The sequence below is a fragment of the Bos grunniens genome, chromosome 3 (genome assembly GCF_055505025.1).
Source record: "Bos grunniens cultivar Pamir isolate PY7600 chromosome 3, Bosgru_T2T1.0, whole genome shotgun sequence".
In the NCBI taxonomy this organism is placed as follows: Eukaryota; Metazoa; Chordata; class Mammalia; order Artiodactyla; family Bovidae; genus Bos; species Bos grunniens.
The window spans coordinates 16758432-16780082 of NC_141167.1; the positions used below are offsets into that span (position 1 = coordinate 16758432).

Here is a 21651-nt window from a genome sequence, read left to right on the forward strand (position 1 = left end):
TTTGTCTATGGGTCAAATGCCAGAATGGGATCACGAGTCAGACCACCAGGGTGTCTGCGAGCCCTGGGGACCCAACCAGCAACTACCTTCTACCTGCTCCAAACAGTTTGTGTTGAAATCCTAGGAAAATTTACCTTATCTTTGGAAAAGGAAAGTTGGAGTTTTCTGGACCTGCCCATGGAGTCTCCCAGCCTGTCCCTCTGCCTTGGGCCGCTGACCCTTCTGCTAGCAGCCAGGGGAGGCCACTAGCTGGGGTGGGATGAAGCAGCAATAAATAGGAACCATAAACTCTGTACATAGGAGTGCTTGCTTTTACATTTACTCATATATTTTTAAAAGTTTCTTTTTTTTTTCTCTGTCTCTCCCTCAGTGCATCCCCTTTCTTTCAGCAACTGACTGCCTCTTGCCAGCTTTGTGGGGGGCTGCTGATCGCAGTGGCCCAGGGTGAGGTCCCATCTAAATATTCACAGCCTCAGTCTCCTCGTGGGATTTTTTTTTTTTTATGTCTGTGTGTGTGTTGTTTCTTTTCAAGCAACAAAAGGTCATAGAAAAAGGCACAGGTAACTGCATACGAGGTGGGAAGATAAGACAGATGGGGGCTGAGCAGAAGCTGCTTGGAAAGATCAACAGATGGGACAGGGAGCCCGTGACAGCAAGATGACTCGAGGAAGTCGGCTGGAAACGTCTGTTGCCAAACACCAGAAACCAGATGCTGAAGTGGTCAGGGAGAGGCTAAGTGCTCCGGGGCCCCCGCTCCTCGGGCTGGTGTGGAGGTGTCCCGGACCCCCCACTTCCCGAGGGCTGGGGGGAGCCCTGACTGGTCCTGGGTTCCCCGGAGAGGTTCCTCCTCCGGGCTGGGAAGCGAGCAGCGGTCTCGGCCAGGCAGCCCACGGAACTGCTGCGGTCCAGCGGCGGGGTGGCGGAGGCCGCAGGGTTGGCCGGCACCTGCGGTGACTCCAGGTGGGGGCTCCGGGACTCTGCCCGGTGGCCTGGGGGTGCCCGGGGTGAGGTCTCTGGTGGGGTGCGGGGGCTGTGCGTCGGCGTGGGCTCTGTGGGCACTTGGGCCGCACGGGGCTCCCAGTCGGGAGGTCTGCCCAGGCCCCCTCTCGTCCTCCCCCTCTCCATGGGGTAGTCCCTGGCCTCCAGCTCCGAGGAGAGTGTGAATTTGGAGACCTTGGCCACGGGGGACACGGAGGCTGACGAGCTCTCGGTGGGGCTCCAGCGGCCTCGCTCCTGGGCCTCCCGGGACCCTGTCAGGTCGCTTCCGCCCCCCGAGAAGCCGCTGACCCAGGCCGCGCTGGGCCCGGGGAGCAGGATAGGGTGGGCCCCCGGCCGGGCCTGCACCATCTGGATTCCGCCGATGGGAATCAGGGGGCACGGGGCGCGGGTCAAGCGCTGGGAGTGCAGAGGCAGGTGGCTGAAGATGTTCTCCGTCCGGGCCGGGCTGTGGCCGTGGAAGTCATGGGGGGCCGAGAAGGGTCGGGAGAAGAGAGGATGAGCGGGAGCAGGTGAACAGGACGGACTTGGCGACTCGGCCTTCTGCTAGGGTCAGAAAAGAAGACAGAGGAAGGCGAGGGTTACCTGCTGGGCACCTGGAGACCCTGAGGACTAGAGTGAGGAGGGGGCTCGGCGAGATCACAGAGCAGGTCCTGGCTGAGCTGGGCCACCATTGAGTCCCAACCCTTGCCTACGGTGGCACCCTAGGTGGGTGCCCTCTCTGGAATGGGCCATCTCCAGCCCTATAGTGGCCATAGGCACACTCAGGAACCAAGGTCCCCACGCTTCTGGCCAGCGCGTTCGTTTTCAGAGAATGGAGCTGCCCCTTCTGTTGGCTTCTGTGCGCTGGCCCTCTCTCTTGCTTCTGCTGCCTCTCTTGTTCCTCAGACAATACTGACCCAACTTTACCCTTGAACATGAGTTCCCACCCCAGGCTCTTAACCTCCTCCCACCACCAAGAATCCGCCTGCAATGCGGGAGACCTGGGTTCGATCCCTGGGTCGGGAAGATCCCCTGGAGAAGGGAAAGGCTACCCACTCCAGTATTCTGGCCTGGAGAATTCTACACAGTCCATGGAGTCACAAAGAGTCGGATACAACTGAGCGACTTTCACTTTTTCACCACCAGGAATTTTAACTTGAGCCCCAAATTAAAAACCAAGTTAAGATTCCTGGATGGTACTACTCCTGGAGCTTGAATCGCTTGAGTGATGGTGCTGACACTGCTGGCGGTGAGCAGAGATGTTGGGTCGTGACACTCCAGTGACAGAAAAGGTGTTGGGAGAGGAAAAGTAAGCCGATGATGATAACGTGTCAGTGCTGGGGATCGTGACTGTGGTGGTGGCAGTGATGTTGTGACCACGGTCATCAAGCCTATGGGGTGGCTGGAGTGTACTGATGGCAGATGGCACTGATGACGTGACAGTGACGGTGCTGATGGGAAGATGGGAAGGAGCTGGCTCAAGTGACTTGGAAGGTGCTGGTGGCAGTCATGTTGGAGACGTGGAGATTTGGGTTGGGCTCTGCCATCTGCTCAAAGAATACATGGAAATGGGGTGGGAGGAGATGGCATGAGTGTTTGTACCACATCTAAAGCCACACGGCTCGTAAGTGACAGAACCCGGATTTAATTCTGGGTAGTCCAGAATTTAAAAACTACCAGGTAGTCCCTGGTGGCTCAGACGGTAAAGAATCTGCCTGTGATGCTGAAGACCTGGATTCGATCCCAGGGTTGGGAAGATCCTCTGGAGAAGGGCATGGCAACCCATTTCAGTATTTTTGCCTGAAGAATTCCACGGACAGAGGAGTCTGGCCGGCTACAGTCCATAGAGTTGGACATGACTGTGCAACTAACACTTCCACTTTCACTTTCTTTTAGTCCAGCTCCACAGTCCATGCTCCGCTGCTTCTGACACACAGCTGACTGGTTTCAGGCACCCAGCACAGTGCCTGTGTAAGTGGTGCCCAATGCACGCCTTATTGGTAACCGCTGAACTGGCAGGGGTCCAGCTCTGGGTGTGACGCTCAGGGAGGTGTGAGCTCGCGGCCCCCCACCCATCAGCCACTTGGGGGACAGGAACTCACCCATGTGGAGGTGCAGGTCTCCGCTGGGCTTCTGCCGAGAAGCTTGTGAGGTAGAGGCGCGGGCGGGTAGAGAGCCCGGGGGGCCAGCCCTGAGCCTGGGCCACGCTCAGCCGCCAAGGGGCTGCCCGGCCCTGCCAAGGCCCACTTCCCTGGCAGCGCTGACCGTGGTGGTGACTCGGCCTGGCCTGGAGACCATCTCCTGGTGGGCGAGTGTCTGGGGGGGCCTGGGTCTGCAGCGCCCTTGCGTTCGGGGGGCAGGCGCGCTCGAAGAGGCAGTTCCCTTCCCAGGGGGTGGAGGGCAAGAGGAGACAGCTCGAGTCTCGGGGACCCGCAGGGGAGAGTGCCCGTCTGGGAGCCAGGCGGACTCGGGGCTGAGGCCAGTGGCTCTCGGGCCGGTGAATGTCGCTGGGGAGACGAGTAGCTTTTGGTTAGTGAGTGTTTTGGGGTGAGTGGTAGGTGGCTGCCTGCTTCTTTGCTTGGGGACCACGGCCTCCTTGGGGACAGGGCCTGGGAGCTCAGGGCCGAGCCTGTGTCCTTCTCCACTGGGCCCCGGGGGGCCGGTGCCAGCCGGGGGAGGCACAGGATGCTTTGGCTGGATGTGGAGCAGCTGCTGGGTGCCGAGCGCTCGGCTTCTGAGACCGAGCTGCCCCGGGTGGCCTCTGTGGGCTGAGGGCCCTGAACGGGTGAGGAGTCTGCGGGCAGCGTGGCTGGCGGGCCAGGTGGGGGCGCCTCCGAGGACGGGCCTGATGGCTCGTCCTGGCTCTCCTCCTCGTCCTCATCCTCGTCTTCGTCCAGGTCCGAGTCCGAGTCCGAGTCGTCCAGGTCTGAAAACTGGTGCTCTGCCACGGCCTCTGCGCCCTCTCGCCCTTCCGAGTCCTGGAATGGGTCATCACTGGTTCCTGAGGGACAGACACAGGAGGCCCGAGGTTACAGCCGCCCCCCACGCTGCTCTGTGCCACAAACCCCGCCTGACGGCCAAGATCGTTGAGGGTATGGGAGCACTTTGTAAACAGCAAAAATGACTTCGTATCTACCATGTTAAGGTTCAGCTCTAGGGCCTGCATGTGCGTTAATTCACCTAATCCACAAATAATCCTGCCCGGTACGCACTATTCCTATCTTCATGTTACAGACAGGGAACTAAGATGAGACAGTTCACCTTACCTTGCCCAGGCAAAGTAAGTAGTAAGGCTGGCATCAAACCACAGCAAACAAGACAGGCCTTCCCTTTCTTTTTCTTTTTGGTTAGTATTCAGTCCTGGCTTCACCAAGAGCAAGTTAAGTCACTCTGCTGGGCCTCTGTCTCCATCTTTGTCAAATGAATATGACAGTCTCATCTCATAAGGTTTGCTAGGAGGAGGAAACACAAGCCTGGCACATATCAAGGGCTCAAATATTAATAACTGTAGCCACTCAGCGCATTCATGGAGACATCTATTATTCTGGAATACAGCAGCCATGCTGGCGGGGCCAGCAGCACTGGGCACGGTCAGTTCACATACACACCTGCCACTGTGGCCACGCTGCTGATGCCTGGCACAATAGCATCTGGCAGGTGGCAAGCCCTGTTCCCTTGGAAGGTTTGGCTAAGCTGACCTCAGCCTGCGGAGAGGGCCTCTTCCCAGCCACTCATGTCCAGAGAAGGTGCTTGTAGAACCCCTGGTGCTCCCAGCTGGGGAGGAGAGTAGAGCTCTGAAATACCAGCCTCCTGGTCTGACTTCTGCTGGGGCAGCCCCACCAGCGGGGTCAGCTCTAACAGGACACAGGCCTAGTTTGGGCATCTCTGAAGTTGGCAGCAATCAGGACTCTGGGGAGAGCTCCGCTAACATCTCGCCCACCTGGCAGGATCCTGAGGGTTTGGGTCCTGCTGGCCCAACACTACGCTCATGTCAGCACCCACTCAACTACTAACTAAGAGAGCTGGACACACGAGCTGACTCAGGTCACTGGTACAACCATGCTTCTCTGGACCCCACTATGCCAAGTTGCACCGGGACCAGAAAGCCCAGCATTTGTGCTTTCAAACAGCTCAGCACTCAGCAAATGGATGACAGTCGGGCATGCAAGAGGATGTAGATAAAAAACTGCGGGGTGGAGCTGTCAGGTGAAGGGAGGCCAAGGGCATGACCTCCTGGCAGCTGGGAGCAGAATGACCAGAGATGGGGAAGGGGCTGGGGACCACAGAGCAGGGGTCGTGAGGGGGAGGCAAAACATACCCTAAAGCTTTGCCCTAAGACTTTAGCTCCAGGAGTTCACCTAGCCTCACCTCTCGTCAACCTGTGGGGAAACCCATGCCCAGAGCAGGCAAATGTTTCCCCAAGGTCACCCAGAAAGTAATGGCTGAGTCAGGACTAAGGTTTATAACCCCTACATCATTACACTGCCAGTTTAAAAATGTTTTTATGCACTGAGAAGCAGGAAATGGTCTGGGTTTGAATCTCAGTCCCACCCCTTCCTTACTGTGCAATGTCGAATAATTTACTTTTTCTCTCTGGGTTCAGTTTCCTTGTCTGTAAAATGGTGGGGGGGGGGGAGGGGTAAGAATAATAAAAGCCACCTCATGAAGCTGCTGAGAGGATTGTGAGGGTCTGACACCTAGTAAGTACCCAATAAACCTCAGCTCTTCTCACCCCAAGTACCCCACAACCTCAACACACAGGCAGCACGGGCAGCATCTCATGCTGCAGTTGAAGGTCAGAGGGGTAGTGCTACCAGTCAGGGAGTCAGGATCAGCGGCTCCTGATATTCAGCAGGAAAGATCCTAAAGTCTGTAACAGATGAAGACGCTGAGGGACAGAGGGCTGGTGCCCTGCCCTAGGCACCCAGCTCAGGAGTGACGGAATCCAAGAGTCCCCTGCCCAGCACAAGGTTCGCCAGGCCCCCCACATCTGGGCTCTTGCAGAGCTCTACGGGAGGCCCCTGCCGATCAACAATTCCCCCTCCTCACTGTCAATCTCCACAAAGTCCCGCCTCTCTGGAGCCAAGGGACGGGTTGAACGAAGCGCGCCGGGGCGCTGGGGAGGTCTGACCACACGGTGGCGCTGGTGCTCAACCTCCTCACCCTCAGGGGCGGGGCTGCGGCGCCGGCCTGGCCACCTCCCAACCACTTCGCGTCTAACAGACAAGCTCCTCCCTGAATCTTCATCATCGCGGGAAATGGCAACTCCATCCTTCCAGTTTCCTAGGCCATAAACCTCGGAAACCATCCTTGGAGCTTTTATTCTCATGCGTTCACCCTCCACCTGCCCCCGCCCTGATGTGTCAGCAAAACCTAACAGCACGTTTCTCCACCTCCCTCCGCCCCCCCAGTCCAACACGTGCTCAGCCTGCATCACTGCCTCCAGCCGCGCCCCCTACCGGCCATCCTCTGCGTACAGAGTCAGGGCAGTCGCTCCAGCAGGCGGCTAAACCCATCCCTTGACCTTCACAGCCGCAGCTGTCTCTGACTTCCCAACTCTTGTCCTCAGGGGCTCTGCACCCGCTGTTCCACCTGCAGAGAGAGCCCTTCCCCAGGCTCCACGTGGCTTCCTGACCCCCTGCCTCATGTTCGCGGCTCACATCACCTGAACAGAGAGGCCACTCCCCACACTTCCCTACCTGTCATGGATGCTTTATTTCATACTCAAGGCCCTTGCCCTATTCCACATTTGTTCACTACCCGGCTCCCCTCTAGAATGCAGGCTTCCTGAGGACAGGAACTATATTTCATTCATTGAAGAATCTCTAGCACCTAGAGTAGGACTTAGAATAGGGCTGGTGCTGGCAGGAATTATTTCTAGAACGACTGCACTGATTTCATGCATTCTCAAATAAGGTCATCTGGTCATCATTTTCGGCCTCATTGGGAAAATGAAGCTGAACTTACCCAGTGGACCCCTGGTGCGGTGCTAGTGGACACACCCTGCCTCCCACCCAGGCAGGGCTCTGGGCTTGGGTGCAGCTCCCCTGTCCAGCCCACCAGGCACTGGAGTGGCATGGAGCCACATGGAGTGGTTTTTGTCTGACCTCAGGCAACTTCCATAACCTGTTTGAGCTTTAATAAATGTCTTCAGTTTAAAAAGGAGTGACACCAGTTTCTACCACAGTTATGAGGACTTAATAAGACATCTGTAAATGGCTTGACGTGCTTTCTTGATCAACTCAGTAACCCCACATTCTCATTTTGGAGGCCACAGCTCTGAGTTTACTGTATTCTGTTCAATAAAGCTGATTCATTTCACCTAAAAGGAAATATGATCTAACTTGTTTTTAAGACTGCACATACATTCCCAAATCAGATAAACAGAAAGAAACAAGACACAGGAACACACACCTCTCTTTTTCACACTCTCTTGACCCTGATTTTAGGGGATCTGGCCAAAGGTTTGCTCACTGCAGAAGAATATCTCTGGTTGCTTATCTACCCCCCAGAGCTGCTCTGGCCTCCTTCTTGGATGCTGAGGCCCGACAGGGCCCAGCCAGACATGCTGACTTGGACTCACCTTCCACTCTGCCTTGTGTTCACAGAAACTGGCCCTAATATGGCTCTAATCTTGCTACTGGGGGACTGAGGCTGGGGTGTGGTGCTGGGACGTGGGGTGGGATTGAGAGGTGATAGGGGGCTGTCAGCTCTGCCTGGCTTTGGGTCTCTTGAAAGCCCCTAGCTCTAAAAGACCTGAGCACCAAGCCCATGTCCAGAGTGTGGAGGTGTGAGTGTGGGTGTGGAGCATATAAAAGTATGTACCTCACTGTGTCATTGTGAGGGTTTGCCAAGGTAACCACGGCACGTGTCTAGAGTATGCCTGACAGGTGGATGCTCAATCGATGTTGACTATAATACTCGTGTATTAATGTAACCACCATACATTCACTGAGCACCCACCGGGTGCCGGGTGCTCTACCTGCATGACAGTCAGCAATGCTCAAGTGCTCTGGCTCCAGGCGCGTGCTGTAAGAAGGAGGGGCGTGGGTGCCATCATTCCGTGAACTTAGCCTTTGTCTCTTTGTATTTGGGAAGACTGGAGAAGAGGGTGAGGAAGAGGGTGAGGAAGGAGAAGGGGAGGGGGAGTAGAGGCAAGGAGGACAGAAAGGAGGGGGAGGGCGGGCAAGGGGGCCAGGGGAGGGAGGGGAAGGTGGGCAGGGGGGAGGGGAGGAGGGAGTTGGCAATTCATTACCTTCTTCGGCTTCCAGCTCCTCCAGCACCCCCGTCTCTTGGCACTTTTTGCTGTGGGCCTTCGACTTCATATGCTTAGTCAGATTCCCTGGAAAGGAATGAGAACAGACTCAGGCATGGCTGGAGGGCAGGGGGCCAGGGTGGCGCCTGGCGGCGCCTGGACATCACTCTGCCCGCGTGCTCAGGTCAGGGGTGCAGCCACGGCCGCCGTGCACGATGGTACAGAGGAGCGGGGTAGGGTGGGTGAGGGGCTGTGAGCGGACAGAGGGTATAATGAGGAACTGAGATGCTGGTTAAAAAAACAAAAGGAGATTAAAAGACAAGTCATATGCAAAAGTTTTTCTGATTTAACCCTGGGCCCAGGAGCTGGTGACAGGATTACTGATCATTTCAAATGCTGGGATGAGAGCAGGGACCCAGCCCATGAACTAGCATGGGAGTGAGTGCTGAGGATGTCCTTCTGGCTGAGGACACTGCTAGGCCAGCCCACAGGGAGGGATCTTAGGGTTTGGGAGGAGGAACCAGGACAAAGTTACTGCTATTAATAGACATGGAGAAAGGGCAGACAGCATAGCGAAGTCTGCTAGACAGGGACCTAGGGGCCACAAGGCTGGGGTCCAAGTCCTGACTTCCTTAGAGAGTCATGTCCCCTTCCTGGGCCTCCAAAGTCACTGCCATGCAGACATGGCCAAGGGTGGTGGGCACAGGGAAGGCTGAGCAAAGGCTCCGTCCTCCCCGTGACTACAAAGCCCTCGGGGGGTGGCTGACTCTGTCCATAGTGGGCTGAAGAGCAGAGCCAGAAGCTCTGTGGAATCAGGGGAAACTCTGTGACACCGATTCTTCCTGACGTGTGCACAGCGCTTCACAGGTCACAAAGCCCTATGGGCAGGAGTGCTCTGCGAAGGACCGGCAGGAGAGCCCCAGCTCGCCTCAGGATGCTGGCCAGATGCCTCACGATGTTCCTTTGGGCTCACCAATCGCCTCCAACTGTGATGTGCTCACTGTTGCTCTAGGGATGGCTATATTTCCATGGTCCTTCATATAATACATCACAAGGCCCTTGAGTCAGGAACTCTGTCTCACTCATCTTATTAGCAGGTTTGAACAGATGGATGGAAGAGAGAAGAAGGGACTCCAGGAACAGATGCATAGAACGATTGGTGGACAGATAGATGGATGGATGGAGAAGTGGGTAAGAGGAAATATGGAGTGACAAACAGGATGAAGAGGGAGAATCCAGACAGATGGGTGGGATACTCGATGAGCAGATAAGCAGATGCACAGACAGATGGAGGATAAAAATAAATAGAAGGGTAGATGGGGAGTAGATCCCTAAACAGATGAGAAGATGGAGAATGGAAGAGAAGGTGACCTGGGAAAGGGGGAGAGGGCTGGTTGGATGGAGAGATGGAGGCAGCACACCCAATAGGGAAGGCAGACAGAGAGGGGGATGAAAGGACGGGCAGGATGGAAGGGTGGATGGTGGGAGGACAAAGGAGAGAGGCGGAGAGGCAGACGAGAGGGGAAGATGGGAAGATGAGAGGAAGACAAGCTCTTAGGATGCGAGGATGGGAGACATGGATCAACGGGAGGATGGGTGGGTGACTAGGGAGAGAGCACCCATGCATGAACCAAAGGGTTTTTCTTAATTATTCTGAGAATTTTAAGGAACCTTAAGGTTTTGCTCAGAGGTAACAGGAGCCTTAAGCTGAGGCTGCCTGAGGTGTGCAGGTCAAGGGCAGCAGTGATGGAGAGGAGCTGTTTCCTGCCCCTTCCCTCCTGCTCATCCTGGTCTATGACTCCATCTCTCCCTCAGATTTTCTTCCTTTAACTGGACAGAAAACTGGATCTTCTACTCCTGGCCAAATGGGGAGCACAGCCATAACTTCCAGAGTCATCCCAGGGCTGGGGGACCCCCAACGTCCCTGTCCAACATCATGGGCCTCTGGCCCCACTGTTGTGAGTAGGCAAAGCCTGAGCAGGATGTCAGGGGGCGGTCAAGGCAGCTGCAGTGTTACATAGGCCAGAGAGACCAAACGTCCCCTGAGGTTCTGAGACCAGCCTGCCATCCCCCGAATACCCCAGACCCCAGGGGACTATGCACACTGCTCATTTTGGCTATGACATTATTGTTGGCGCTGTTCTGTCCGGAAGGGTTGGGTCTCTTACTCAACCAAGTTAGGTGCTGAGCACACTATGGGCGCGTAATAACCGTGAGTGGGAAATGTTCTTCTCATCACAGAAGTAAAGTGTCGGGAGGAACCTCCCAGACCATGTGACCCACCCCCTACCAGGCCCAGGGTCTTCCTGCTTCTGTTCTGACTCCTGGCCTTGGTGCTAATGATGCCACTGGATGAGATAATCCGCTGTCTGAGGTGACGGGATGCTCTGGGACAGCTCCTGTTCACCATCACGGAGAACCAAACAGCCAAAGCCACGTTGCCAGCTAGCGCAGAGCCCCGTCTGGAGCCAGGTCTCAGGACTGCAGGTGCCTTGCGTGCTCCATACTGGTGGGACAGACCAAGACATGTAGGAGCTTGGTGGCCTTGGGTCTGAGTCTGGGCTCTGTCGCTTGCTAGCTATGTGTTCTTGGGCAAGTGTCTTAAACTTTTGAGCCCCAGTTTCTGCAACTGTAAAGTTGTACCTACCTCATGGGGATGCTGGGAGAAGTGGACGAACAAACGCATGTAGAGTGGCAGCAGAGCGTGCCTGGCAGAGAGCAGATGCCACTGCATGGAACCTCCCTCCTTCCCATTCTGTGTGTCCCCCCTGCCCCAACGGTCAGTGTTCATTGAGTACCCGGGAGACTCTGCCACAGCCACGCACTGGTTGTGGAGGAGAGAGATGCTGAGATGATGGCTGAGATGTAAATGCCTCCACCAGTCTGTCTGGGCTCAGCAATCCCAGGAGAGGGCACCAGGCAGCCCCTGGACACCAGCTTCTCCTCTGCCCCTGCCCCGGAGGCTGCAGGGAGGAGCTGGGAGTCTGAGTGGCTGCTGGGATAGGCCATGGGGACATAGGGGCGGATGTGCAGCCCTGAGTGTTACCCAGCACCCTCCCTGAGTGTCCCCTCTGTATGCCTGCCTGCTCCTCTGTGAATTGAAGGAGGTGAACCAATGGCTGCAGGTGTCTTTTTTTGGCCTGGACACCATTTCCTTGTCAAGGGTCAGAGCCTCAGCTTTCCAAGCAGAGTTCACAGCTTTTCACATCATCCCAGCCCCCTCACCCCAAACCTGACCATCCTGGAATGAAGGAGGAAAGGCAAGCGGATGGAAATGATGGGCATCTGGAACACAGGTGGATCCTCCACCAAGAGCATAAGCTGAAAACCGTGTCTACCCCATTCGGCTTTGGGCTTTGACCAACCACCCTCCCTCAGCCCCTGAGGGCTGCTCCAAACTGCCAGCTCTGTCCGCAGGCGATCGGCGCAAGGGCCTGTACCCACCACAGCCCTTCTGCTGGCCTCGGGGAACCTTCTCAGAAGAGGACACAGGACCCCAGACCTCCATAGGGACATCCCAGTGGGCCTTCCCCGGCCTCACTCACTGAGACAAGCCGGTGCTAGCACCCAGGACCGGAGCTGCTGTCACAACGTCTGACACAGAGACGGAGACACAGACAGGCGGACAGAGACGGACAGGAAGGCTCCCTAGCCGGTGCAGCCAGGTAGTGGCGACGGAGGGCCCTGAAGACCACCGGGCCCAGCTTCATTTCTCATGCAGCCTGGCGAGTCTGAGCCCAAGGACAAGGGGAGGGAGGAGACGGAGGCAGTTGGACGGAGGCAGGAGCCCTGAGAGGAGGGTAGCTCCTTTGGTATCTGGGCTGATGGCTGAAGGGTCTGAGGAGTCAAGGGAGCTTCAGTGTCTCATGGCTTCCCTCACTCTCCTGCCTCATGCAGAGAGAGCCAAGAGTGAGCTGGCTCTGCTTCCATCTGTCACCGCCCATACTAGCCCCTTTCTACCTCCCAGAGTTTGAGATTCCACTATCTCAGATGCACTCAATGCTCTGGCTCTGGAAGGTTTTTGTCTTTCAGAAGGGTCTAGGAGCCTTGGCAGAGAGCTCAGCACATGCCCCATCACAGGGTGAGAGGAAATCCTCCTGGGTGGGGCCTTCAGGGCTCCACCCCCAGGTTTCATCCCAGGCTCCGCCCCCTGGGCACTCAGAGGGCCCACTGACATTCCATGCAGGTTGTGTGCTCTGGACCCTCCAGGGCTCAGGGGGACCCAGGAAGGGACTGCAGATAGCTCAGCTATGTGGCTTCCAATGCAGGAATCTCCTGGAAAAGGGGTGTTCTTGCCAGGGACCCAGACCTCTTTCAGACTTGGCAGAAAAAGACCAGGCCTTTGCTCTCAATAAAGCCAGAGAGAATTGAATAGAGATTGCTCTGGGAGACTGCTCTGGCTGGGGACTTGGCTCAATGGATCTTTCCAGTCTCACATAGAGGATGATGGCTCCCCGAGATGGTAGGCAGCTCTGTGTGGCCCTGGGCTGGGTGGGGGTGGGGGTGCGGTGGAGGGGGCGCTCTCAGGACTGGGCTCGTCACGCTGAGAACAGAATGGTGTGGTCCGCTGGACAGCCTGGGAGTTGGGCCAGCAGTGATCCACTCTGGAGGCCACCTGATTTTGCCAGTCCGTCCAGACAAGGGGAAGAGAGGAAGGTGGTGGGGGTTATGCCCCAGAGGCAGGGGTCCTAGCTGATAGTTACAGCTCCAGCTTTAACAGTCATTTCTGGCTTGGGCAGGGGCGGGGGGACTCATTTTCTTTCCCTTCATGGTGGGGCTTGGACAAACAGCTTTTGGCATTCAGAGTCAAAGACCATTATCTGAATTGTTGGTCAATGGCTATCCAATTGTTGAATCTCCACCTCTCTCCTCCAGAAAGTCCCAACTGGCCCCCTAAGGCCAGAGGAAGTGGGGCTGAAGGGGGTGTGTGGGGCACGGAGCCCACGACTAGGACCGAGGCCTGCTAGGCGAGCTGTCCTGCACATGGCTGGGCTGCAGGCCAGTCGGTCCTCTCTGGGCCCTCTGGACTGTTGTTGATGAGACACCAAGAAAGAAGAGGGTCAGGGCAAGGAAGGAGGATGGTCGCCTGTATTCGAACCAAAACCTTGGCGGAAAAGTTCGAGTTCCACTTGGGAATGATGGCGCCGAGGACAGAGGAGGACAGGCTAATGGGGTCAGCAGATCAGAGATGAGCACCCAGTCAGAGAGGGGGCCGTGAGCGAGGGGGTGAGATAAACTGACCCCCAACCTAGCACTGACAGAATGGAAGGGATCAGGAGGAGGAAGAAGGAAGACTCAAAGTCCGGAGGGGCCTCCTCAAAGCCACCCAGCCTCTCTCTCTGGGAGCAGCTATACCCACAAAAGGAAGGCTAATGGGCACCAAAGCCGAACCTGCTCTCAAGTTGCATCCACTGAAAAGCCATGTGGCCCTGGAGGGGGCTGTTGTGGAGGCCCCCAACTTGCCCGAAGGGGAAGGCAGGACCCTCGTGCCCAAATCCTGAGCCAGGAATCTGCCAAACACAAGAGGCTGAAGCCACCAGGGTTACTGAGAGCCCAGGCCTCCCTCTGAGGCACCTTGGTCTACTCGGCTACCAGGAAAGAAGAAGTGGGTCACGATGCCTTTCCTGCCCTGTAGGAGCAGCCCGTGGGAGGATAGAGAAACACTCTGTCCAAGCCTCGCAGACTCAGCCTCACTGGTTCACGCCTGGGTCCTGGGTGGCTGCAGCAGCCATGGCTGCCCTCATCATCCAACACAGCCCTCTGGATTCATACCCTCACTGGCCAGTCTGCCTTCTTCTCACAGGTGACTGCCAGAGCCTGAGCTGACCCTGAGGTGCTGCGTGGCCAGGGCAGAATGACAGGGCTGCCAGTCAAGGTGAGGGGAGAGCCGGGCCCAGTGCTGAGGCCTGTGGAGAAGCTGGGTGGAGCAGGAACACAGTCTGAGTGGTGAGGCGAGGTGGAGGCAAAGTCTGGCATGAGAAGTGACCATGCAAGTGTGTTAAGTGGCTCAGGGTGGAATGGATTTCCAAACTCAAGAGTGGCAGTGACCAGTGTGGATGCTGGAACTCATCAGGTCGGTGGATAAAGGGCTAAGGAGACATGCAAAAGGAAGCAGGGTGATGAGATCAAATACAAAACCAGGAGCTGTGCGCTGGAGTGCCACTGCCTGGCCGTGGTGGGAATCGCATAGGTGGAGGGTGGACGGGGCCAGTGTGAGATCTAAGAGGACAGGCTGGGCAGCCGACGGTGCCACTGCCCCGTCTGCAGTGGGCTGCTCTGTAACTGGGGAGCCCGGAAATCAGGGCTGCTCAGGCCCCAGGCAGAGAGGTCCAGGCCTCGGGCTCTGTGCTGGAGCTCCCAGAGGGGAGCTCCCTGCAGCGGGCAGGGCCAGCGCTCCGCTGACCGTCTCTTACCTTTGGTTTTAAAAGCAAAGTGACAGTGCTTGCACACATAGGGCCGGACGTCAGTGTGGGTGCGGATGTGTTTCTTCAGCATGCTGGGCTTCTTGCAGCGAATTCCACACTCCTCACAAACATATTTCCCTCGGCCGCGGCCTCGCACATATACATACTCTTCGTTTGATTTGTACCTATGAGCAACAGGCGTCATGGTAAAGGAACAAAACAGGAGGAGAGGAGGCAGGTTCCCACCTCAGAAGATGCACGCGCTTCCTGGCCACATCCAGCTCTTAGGGGCGGGGGGAGAGGGGGACGCGGAGCAGAGACAGCCAGGGGTGGGGAATCCGCCTGGAGCTCTGCACCTGCCCTGACCTCAGACGGGTGCGGGGGGTGCACCCCCTCCTCTCCCTCAGAGGCAACAGGCCCTGGTGCTCCGGGCCGGGAGGGAAGCCACAGGGGCACAGAGGGTCTCTGGCCCAGATCCAGCCTCAGCACCAGCTTCTGCTTCCAAAGAGCAGCCGCTCTGGGCCACCGCGCAACAAAGAGACTAAAAGAGATGACAGCCACAGCTCCGGCAGCCACCACTGAGCCATGCTCACCCTGTGCCGGACACCTGCCCACATTCAGTCACAACCTCCATGGAGAGCCCGAGGCTCCCACAGCTAGAAAGGGACAGAACTTCTGAATCTGCCTGCCCCAGAGCCTGTCCATCCCCCACGAGGGGCGACCAGCACCGAAACAGTCTGCTCGCAGGCCCGCCAGACGCGCACATGACGGGAGAGCGGAGGGCACTTTATTTCCCGGTCCTCAGAGTCAAGACACCCGGGGCCCGAAGCTCTCTCCCCAGTATTTTCCGTCTTGAGCCGAGCGGGAAGCTCTCAGGACCCAGATTCCAGCCACCAGGTCTCTCTCCGGGGATCACCTGGGGTCCTAGCAGGAAGTACCGACAGCTTGCGGGTGCCTCCTGGGGTGGCTGGCCTGCCTGCTTGGGCCTCAGGGCCACTGCGCTCTTGGCCGTGAATCAGAATGCTCTTATTTCCACTTAGAAGGAACCCATGAGTCCCACAAGCTCACTCGATACCGTCCTTGTCAGAACGCCACGTTGGCCTAACACTGTAGATGTGCGTGTGAGTGTCTTGGCAGGGATGGGAAGGCTGCGGCAGGGCCCATGGAGGGAATCCTGGCATAATTCCAGGAGAAGAGCTTTCTGACTGTGAGACCCAGGGTCCGAGGGCATAGGCGCCTTAGGAGAGGTGTGGCTTTCTCAGCCTGCAGAGTGTGCCTCCTATGCCAAGCAGGAGGCCTGCCTATGCCCACACTCACCTGTACATCTCCCTCCCACCCAGCCTCTGGGTGGGGCTTCAGAGAGGCAGGGAGGGGACTTGGAGTAGGGGAAGGTGAGGAAGTGACAGCGGCTGGGACTCAGTCCTGTTCCACTGAGACCATCAGCTCACAGCTGAGAGGATGTCACCAGGATGGGCCTGCAGGAGGGGTCTCTGAGGGAGGGAGCCGGCAGGCAGAGGCACAGTGTTCACCAGTGCTCACGCTCAGATGCACGCACACACCACACCACTTCCACACTGCCCTGCTCGGAGGTTCCATGACAGCCTCTCCCCTCTCACTTCCAACCACGATGGAGCCTATGGGTCCCCTGTCTTTCACCCCCTCCCACCCAGGCCTACAGATGCCCCAATTTCTACCACATGTGTGCTTCCCTCTGTACATAAGACAGCTCGGAGGAAGGCAGACAGTCCGTCGACCTTGGCTACTCTCAGCCCCTTCATTCTCCCTCAATAGCGAGTTTAAACCACAGGTGGGTGCCCAAGTGGAGACACACAGGTACACAGAGAAAGGACTCTGCTCGATCCCCCGAGGGTGGTGCTGTGACTTGGGGGGTGGGGTGAGAAGGCAGGTACACAACCCCAGACACCACTTTGTCACACTGCATGGAAAGTGCACAGCCTGCTGGGACACAGCCTTGGGTTGGGAGAGGCTAGAGAGGATGCTGAGAGATGGAGGCAAGAAGGGAGGACCCCAGGCAGGGACTCCAGCTGCACAGGCATGAGTGTTAAGATGCCTGGAGAGTTTGTGGGCAGGGCAGACTGGATCACCATCAGCCTTGAATGCCATGCCCAAAAGCTGAGACTTGGTTAAAGTTGTCTTAAAGGTAAACATAAAGTCTCAACAGAAGATACTTCCTTGGTGCCATGGGGAACGGTCTGCAAGAGGAGAAACAGTCTGGGTTCAAGACACACGTGTTGTACGACAGGGATTCGAAGCCTTCTGGATGTAGAATCTACAAATCCTGGTGGCTGTCTGGATGATACAGGGGGCACCAGGCAGGAGGAACAAAGATTTCAACTTAGCTAGCTCAGGTGGTACCAGCCACGGCTTAGAGAGAAATGGTACCGGAGTCTAGTCCTTAATTACTGAATGTGAGATGCTCATGAGAGAATTGAAGGAATGTCCACACACAACCAGAATTCCATGGGACTCAGGATGGGACTTGCAGCTTTGTGAGGAGGCAGGTGACTACTCAAGAGAGTATGAAAACAGAAAAAGGATAGTGAGAGGGCCCAGGAAGCACCCAAAGGTAAGGGTGGGTAGAAGGATGGTGCCAAAAGCCACCCCCAAGCAGAGAGATCCTGATAAGGAACCAGGAGAGAATGTGACTGGGGAGCCAGAGAAAAGAGGTGAGAGGAGGAGGCAGTCAGGTGATGGAGAGCAGGGGAAGGGTGGCCCCTGGGCTCCCAGGACTTGGAGAGGGCAGTTCTGGTTGGCCAGCCTGGAGCCTCTGACTTCTCTGCTCCTCAAAGGCCAGTACTGGGGTTGTGCAGCTTGGTGGTTCCCAAAAGACCAAGTCCAGGGACAGGTGTGGGGCAGCTGTCCGGTGTCGGCTGGGCCCTCCTCCCCTTCCCAGCCCGGGCTCAGTCCCTCCAGTCTGTGCTGGAGGTTGGATGGCCCCTTATAGGGGTCTCCCTATAAGATCCCACCCCTTCCCCTGCAGCTTCAGGCCTCCACCTTTGGACACATCCCACCACTGTGCGCGCGGGCTCGGTCCTCTTGGTACCAAGCAACAGCAGCCCCCGCCCCCCAGACCTCAGCCGGCTCCAGCGACCACTCCATCTGCTTCCCTTCTCAGCCCAAGTCTGGAAAGGGCCGTCCTGCTGGCAGTCACGCCTCCTCGCCACCCTAGCCCAGCTCCCCTGCTGACTGTTCCTGTCAATGTCACGGGCTGCTAAATCTGAGTGACAGTGGCTTTACCCTGTCAGCCCCGTTGCCTACCATCTGGAGATCCCTGCTGGCTTGGTGACCGGGTCTCCTCGGCAAGTTCCTTCTCTGCACCCCCACCCTCCCTGCCTGTACCAACCTGCACGCTTCTCCCCTCACACCTGCCTCCAGGTGAGCTCCTCCACACACACCTGACTTTCCCCCTGGATGCTGAAGGCTCCTCTTGTCTCTCCAGCTCTGACCGCTCTGCTGTACATCCAGCTGCCCCCTTGGCGTCTTCCCGGTGGTCTTCAGGCACCTTGCAACCCACGTTCCCAGAATCCTGTTTCCATGCCCCCCACCTATACCACTGCCTCCTGGGTCCCCGCGTCAGTAAATGGCATGCACACCCGGTGGTGGCCAGGCCAGCATCCCTGGTGCCTCCACATCCTTCAGTCTTGTCGGTCAGTCCATCACCACGGCCCGTCAACACCACATGCGACATGTGTTCCAGGGAGGCCCACCTCCGGGCGGCCACAGGCCAGACCATCCTCTCTCCTACCCTGCTGTCTTCACAAGACAGCCAGAGGGAACTCTCCCCAAATACCGCCCATCCGGCAGCTCCTCGCAGCCCAAGGGCCCACTCAAATGCGCCTCCCACTGCGCTCCGGTAAAGCCCCGCCCCTCACTCAGCGGGTGCTGAAGGCCCCGGGGCACCTCCTGGTCCAGCTACCCCTCCAGCTCTTCCCTTCACGGCACTTCTCCGCCAACCACACCGAATGTCATCCCGTGCCTCTGAGTCCCTTTCCTCTGGCCTTCCACCTCCCCCTGCACTCCCTCCCCCGACCCCCGCCAGCCACCGCGGGCTACAGTCTGTCTGTCTCCTTCAGGGCTCTGCCAATGGGTCCCTTCCTTCAGAGCCCTCTCTCACACACCCGTGGGCCTGGGGGTCCCACCCACTCCTCCTTCACGGCACCTGTCGAGCTGTGTGTACTGTCGTGGCCTCTCACAGGGTGGTCCCTGTTAGCCCCATGGAGGGGGGACACGTCTGCCTCAGACCACTGGTGCATCCCCCGGGCCTAGCACAGTGCCTGATGCCCTGCAAGTGCCCGGTAGGCATTGCTGGACAGACAGGAGCCAAGCCAGGGCCTTCTTTCCTCATGTCTGCTAGAGACCCTCAGCCAAGATGCTCTCACGAGTCCCTGAGCACAAGTTCAGCCTGACACTGTGGGCTCCCCACGGACGTGGCACACAGCCAGTCCCTCCCAACCACGGTGGACTGGCTGCCAGAACGCTCCCCACTTTCTGGTAGGGACCTCTCTGTGCATGGAGAGGTCAGCATGAGAGCTGGATCTGAGTCCTGGCTCCTGTGTGAACGTGCTGGGCAACCTTGGAAAAATCACTTCCCTTCCAGCGAAAAGTCAAACTTTGCCCTTAGGTGTACCAGTCACTGCCACAGGCTTGAGGTCATTCAGCCCTCCCACCAGCCCTTGGCCACTGTTCCCATTTTATACAAATGTGAACCAAGGCCCAGGGAGTTCAAGTGATGTGGACAAGATCACACCACCAGCGACTTTTCCACTTTGTCCCCCTGCCCCTGCACAGACGCTGCCTGGATGCTTTTAGGTGATGCTGACCAAGGTTTCCTTAGCACCTTCCTTCTCTGGGGTGCCCAGGGGCCTGTAGGACTGCAGACAGAGAAGAACACTGAGGTCTCAGAGCCCGACCTCCTCCAGCCGCGAGCTCTTTCTTGTTCTCCACAAGGCTCTGCCGGCCTCCCAGGAACAGGGTCCTTAAATTTAAAAAAAAAAAAAAAAAAAGAGAAGAACACTGCTCTTCTGCAGCCCTCCTGAAAGGCTGCCAGTGCTGGATGGGACTGAGGGTGTTGACAGCTGCAGAGAAATGCCCTGCAAAGAGCCAGGGAAGGAAGCCAGAAATGCATGGTGCGGCGCCCAGGGGCATGGTCCTGCTTCCCAGGTCTGCTGGCCCTTCCACCCTCCAGCTGAGGCAGCCCTTCAGCCGCAGAGGAAGTGCCCTCCTGGCCCCCTACCTGTGCCTAGCCTGGGTACAGCTGACTCACGGCTGTCTGAGCCCCACCACCTGCCTGTCTTTTGCTGCTCTGACGAGCCAGGGATGTCAGCCAGTCTGGAAAATGCTTGGTTTTGTCTTAAAAAAAAAAAAAAAAAAGCTGTTTCTGTGGATTCCAAAATGTCTTAGAGAGACCTTGAGCTTGACTGCCTGAGGCCCAGGGCTGTGAGGGCCTGAGGTCACTACTCAGCACCAGGGGTCCCGAACCCTCGCCTGGAAGCAGCTTTCCTGTTCCACAGCCCTGGGTCAGGAGGGGAGTGAGGCTCCCAGGAGGGGAGTGGAGCTGCCAGAATCTTCTGGGTCTGTTTTCATTCTTATGCTGCAGCTCTGAGACTCACGGATTCAAAGGAAAAGAAAGAGAATCTTGCACAATCCCTTCATCATGGGAGTCTTATTATTTTCATCTGACAGAGAAGGAAACAGAAATAGAGAGGTTGTGTGTCTTGCCCAAAGCCACAAAGGCAGCTCGAAAGTGGTGAAGCAGGAACCGGAACCCAGCTCTGACCCCAGTGCTCTTACGGATGACACAGTCTGACCCCCTGCCTTCAGCAGCTTCCCCTCCAGTCCTGCCACTGGAGATGCTGAGCTGCCTGACTCTGACCATTCAGCACGTGACCCCTTGGGTAGTGGCTCCAGCCTTTTTGTAGGCATTTCTGAAACCTGAAGTTTTGCCCAAGCACTTGGGAACTCAGCGCACAGCTCTGAAAGGAGATGGCATATCCCTCTGCTCTGGATTCCAGAAGAGGGGATGCAGTGGAAATTAAATGGCATCTCAGGCAAGGTGATAGGTGAGCTGTTGTTCTTGGGCCCTGCATAAGATGAAGACTCAGCAGTGAAGCTGCCCTGTGAGGTCTTGAGCGGCCTGCCACTAGTGCTGTTCACCCAGAAGCCAGGCCGGGAGGCCCTGGAGCAAGAGAATGAGTGGTTATGGCAGCTCAGAGACAGAGGGGCAAGAATACTGGACTGGGTTGCCATTCCCTACTCCAGGGAATCTTCCTGACCCAGGGATCCAACCTGGGTCATATGCATTACAGGCAGATTCGTCACTGTCTAAGCCACCAGGGAAGCCCTGTTTATCCTCTAAATTTATCCAATAAACAGAAATACTGCTTCCTGACCAAACAGGGGGCTCAGGGCCCTAGAAGGGAGGGAGCGTGTTGGGGAGGAGCGGTGAGCTGGCCACACCCGCTGAGTGAAACAGAGGAGGTACAAGGAGGAGGGAGAGGTTGAGAGCTAGAAGGCAGGGCACAGTCTCTCTAAAGGGGGAGCGGCTACACCTTTCCAGCCAAGTGTTGTATGAGGCTGCCAGATCTTCTGGGTTTTCAAGAAAACCACCAATCCAGATTTAAAATAATAATAATATTAGCATACCCTTAGATAGCTCCTACTTGGTACCGAGCACTATTTTAAATGCTTTGCATACCTTTCCTCATTTAAACCACAAGGTAGCCCCGTGACACAGGGAATTTAATCATCCTCCTATATACATAAGAAAATGGAGTCACAGAGAGGCTCAGTAACCTGCCTGAGGTCACAGACAGCAGGTTCACAGAATCAGAATTTGAACTAAGGTCACATGTTGCTATGAAATTTTAAGACTTAAAAATCTCCTCTTTAAAAAAAAAACAGTTTCAGGCAAGCAAAATAGGAGAGGCAGATTTAGCTCAGAGCTAAACTTGTGGCTCAAAGTAAATTCCCCAAGGTCATGTGGCTAGTAGATAC

At 56.7% G+C, this 21651-nt stretch overlaps 1 protein-coding gene across 6 annotated transcripts in view; it reads right to left on the minus strand.

Moving 5' to 3' along the window:
• Positions 1-297: 297 nt before the first annotated feature.
• Positions 298-21651, minus strand: part of HIVEP3 (HIVEP zinc finger 3) — a 560729-nt gene continuing 539375 nt past the window's right edge. For 3 of the 6 annotated variants that reach the window (XM_086382245.1, XM_086382256.1, XM_086382267.1), the window contains 4 exons: positions 14647-14822; positions 8234-8320; positions 3081-3979; positions 298-1542 (listed from right to left, as the gene is read on the minus strand). In XM_086382245.1, coding sequence (XP_086238371.1) covers positions 733-1542; positions 3081-3979; positions 8234-8320; positions 14647-14822 — 1972 coding nt within the window. In that variant the 3' untranslated portion in view covers positions 298-732. The remainder of the gene's footprint in view (positions 1543-3080; positions 3980-8233; positions 8321-14646; positions 14823-21651) is intronic. The other 3 variants (XM_086382277.1, XR_015156914.1, XR_015156913.1) reach the window with 3 other exon arrangements.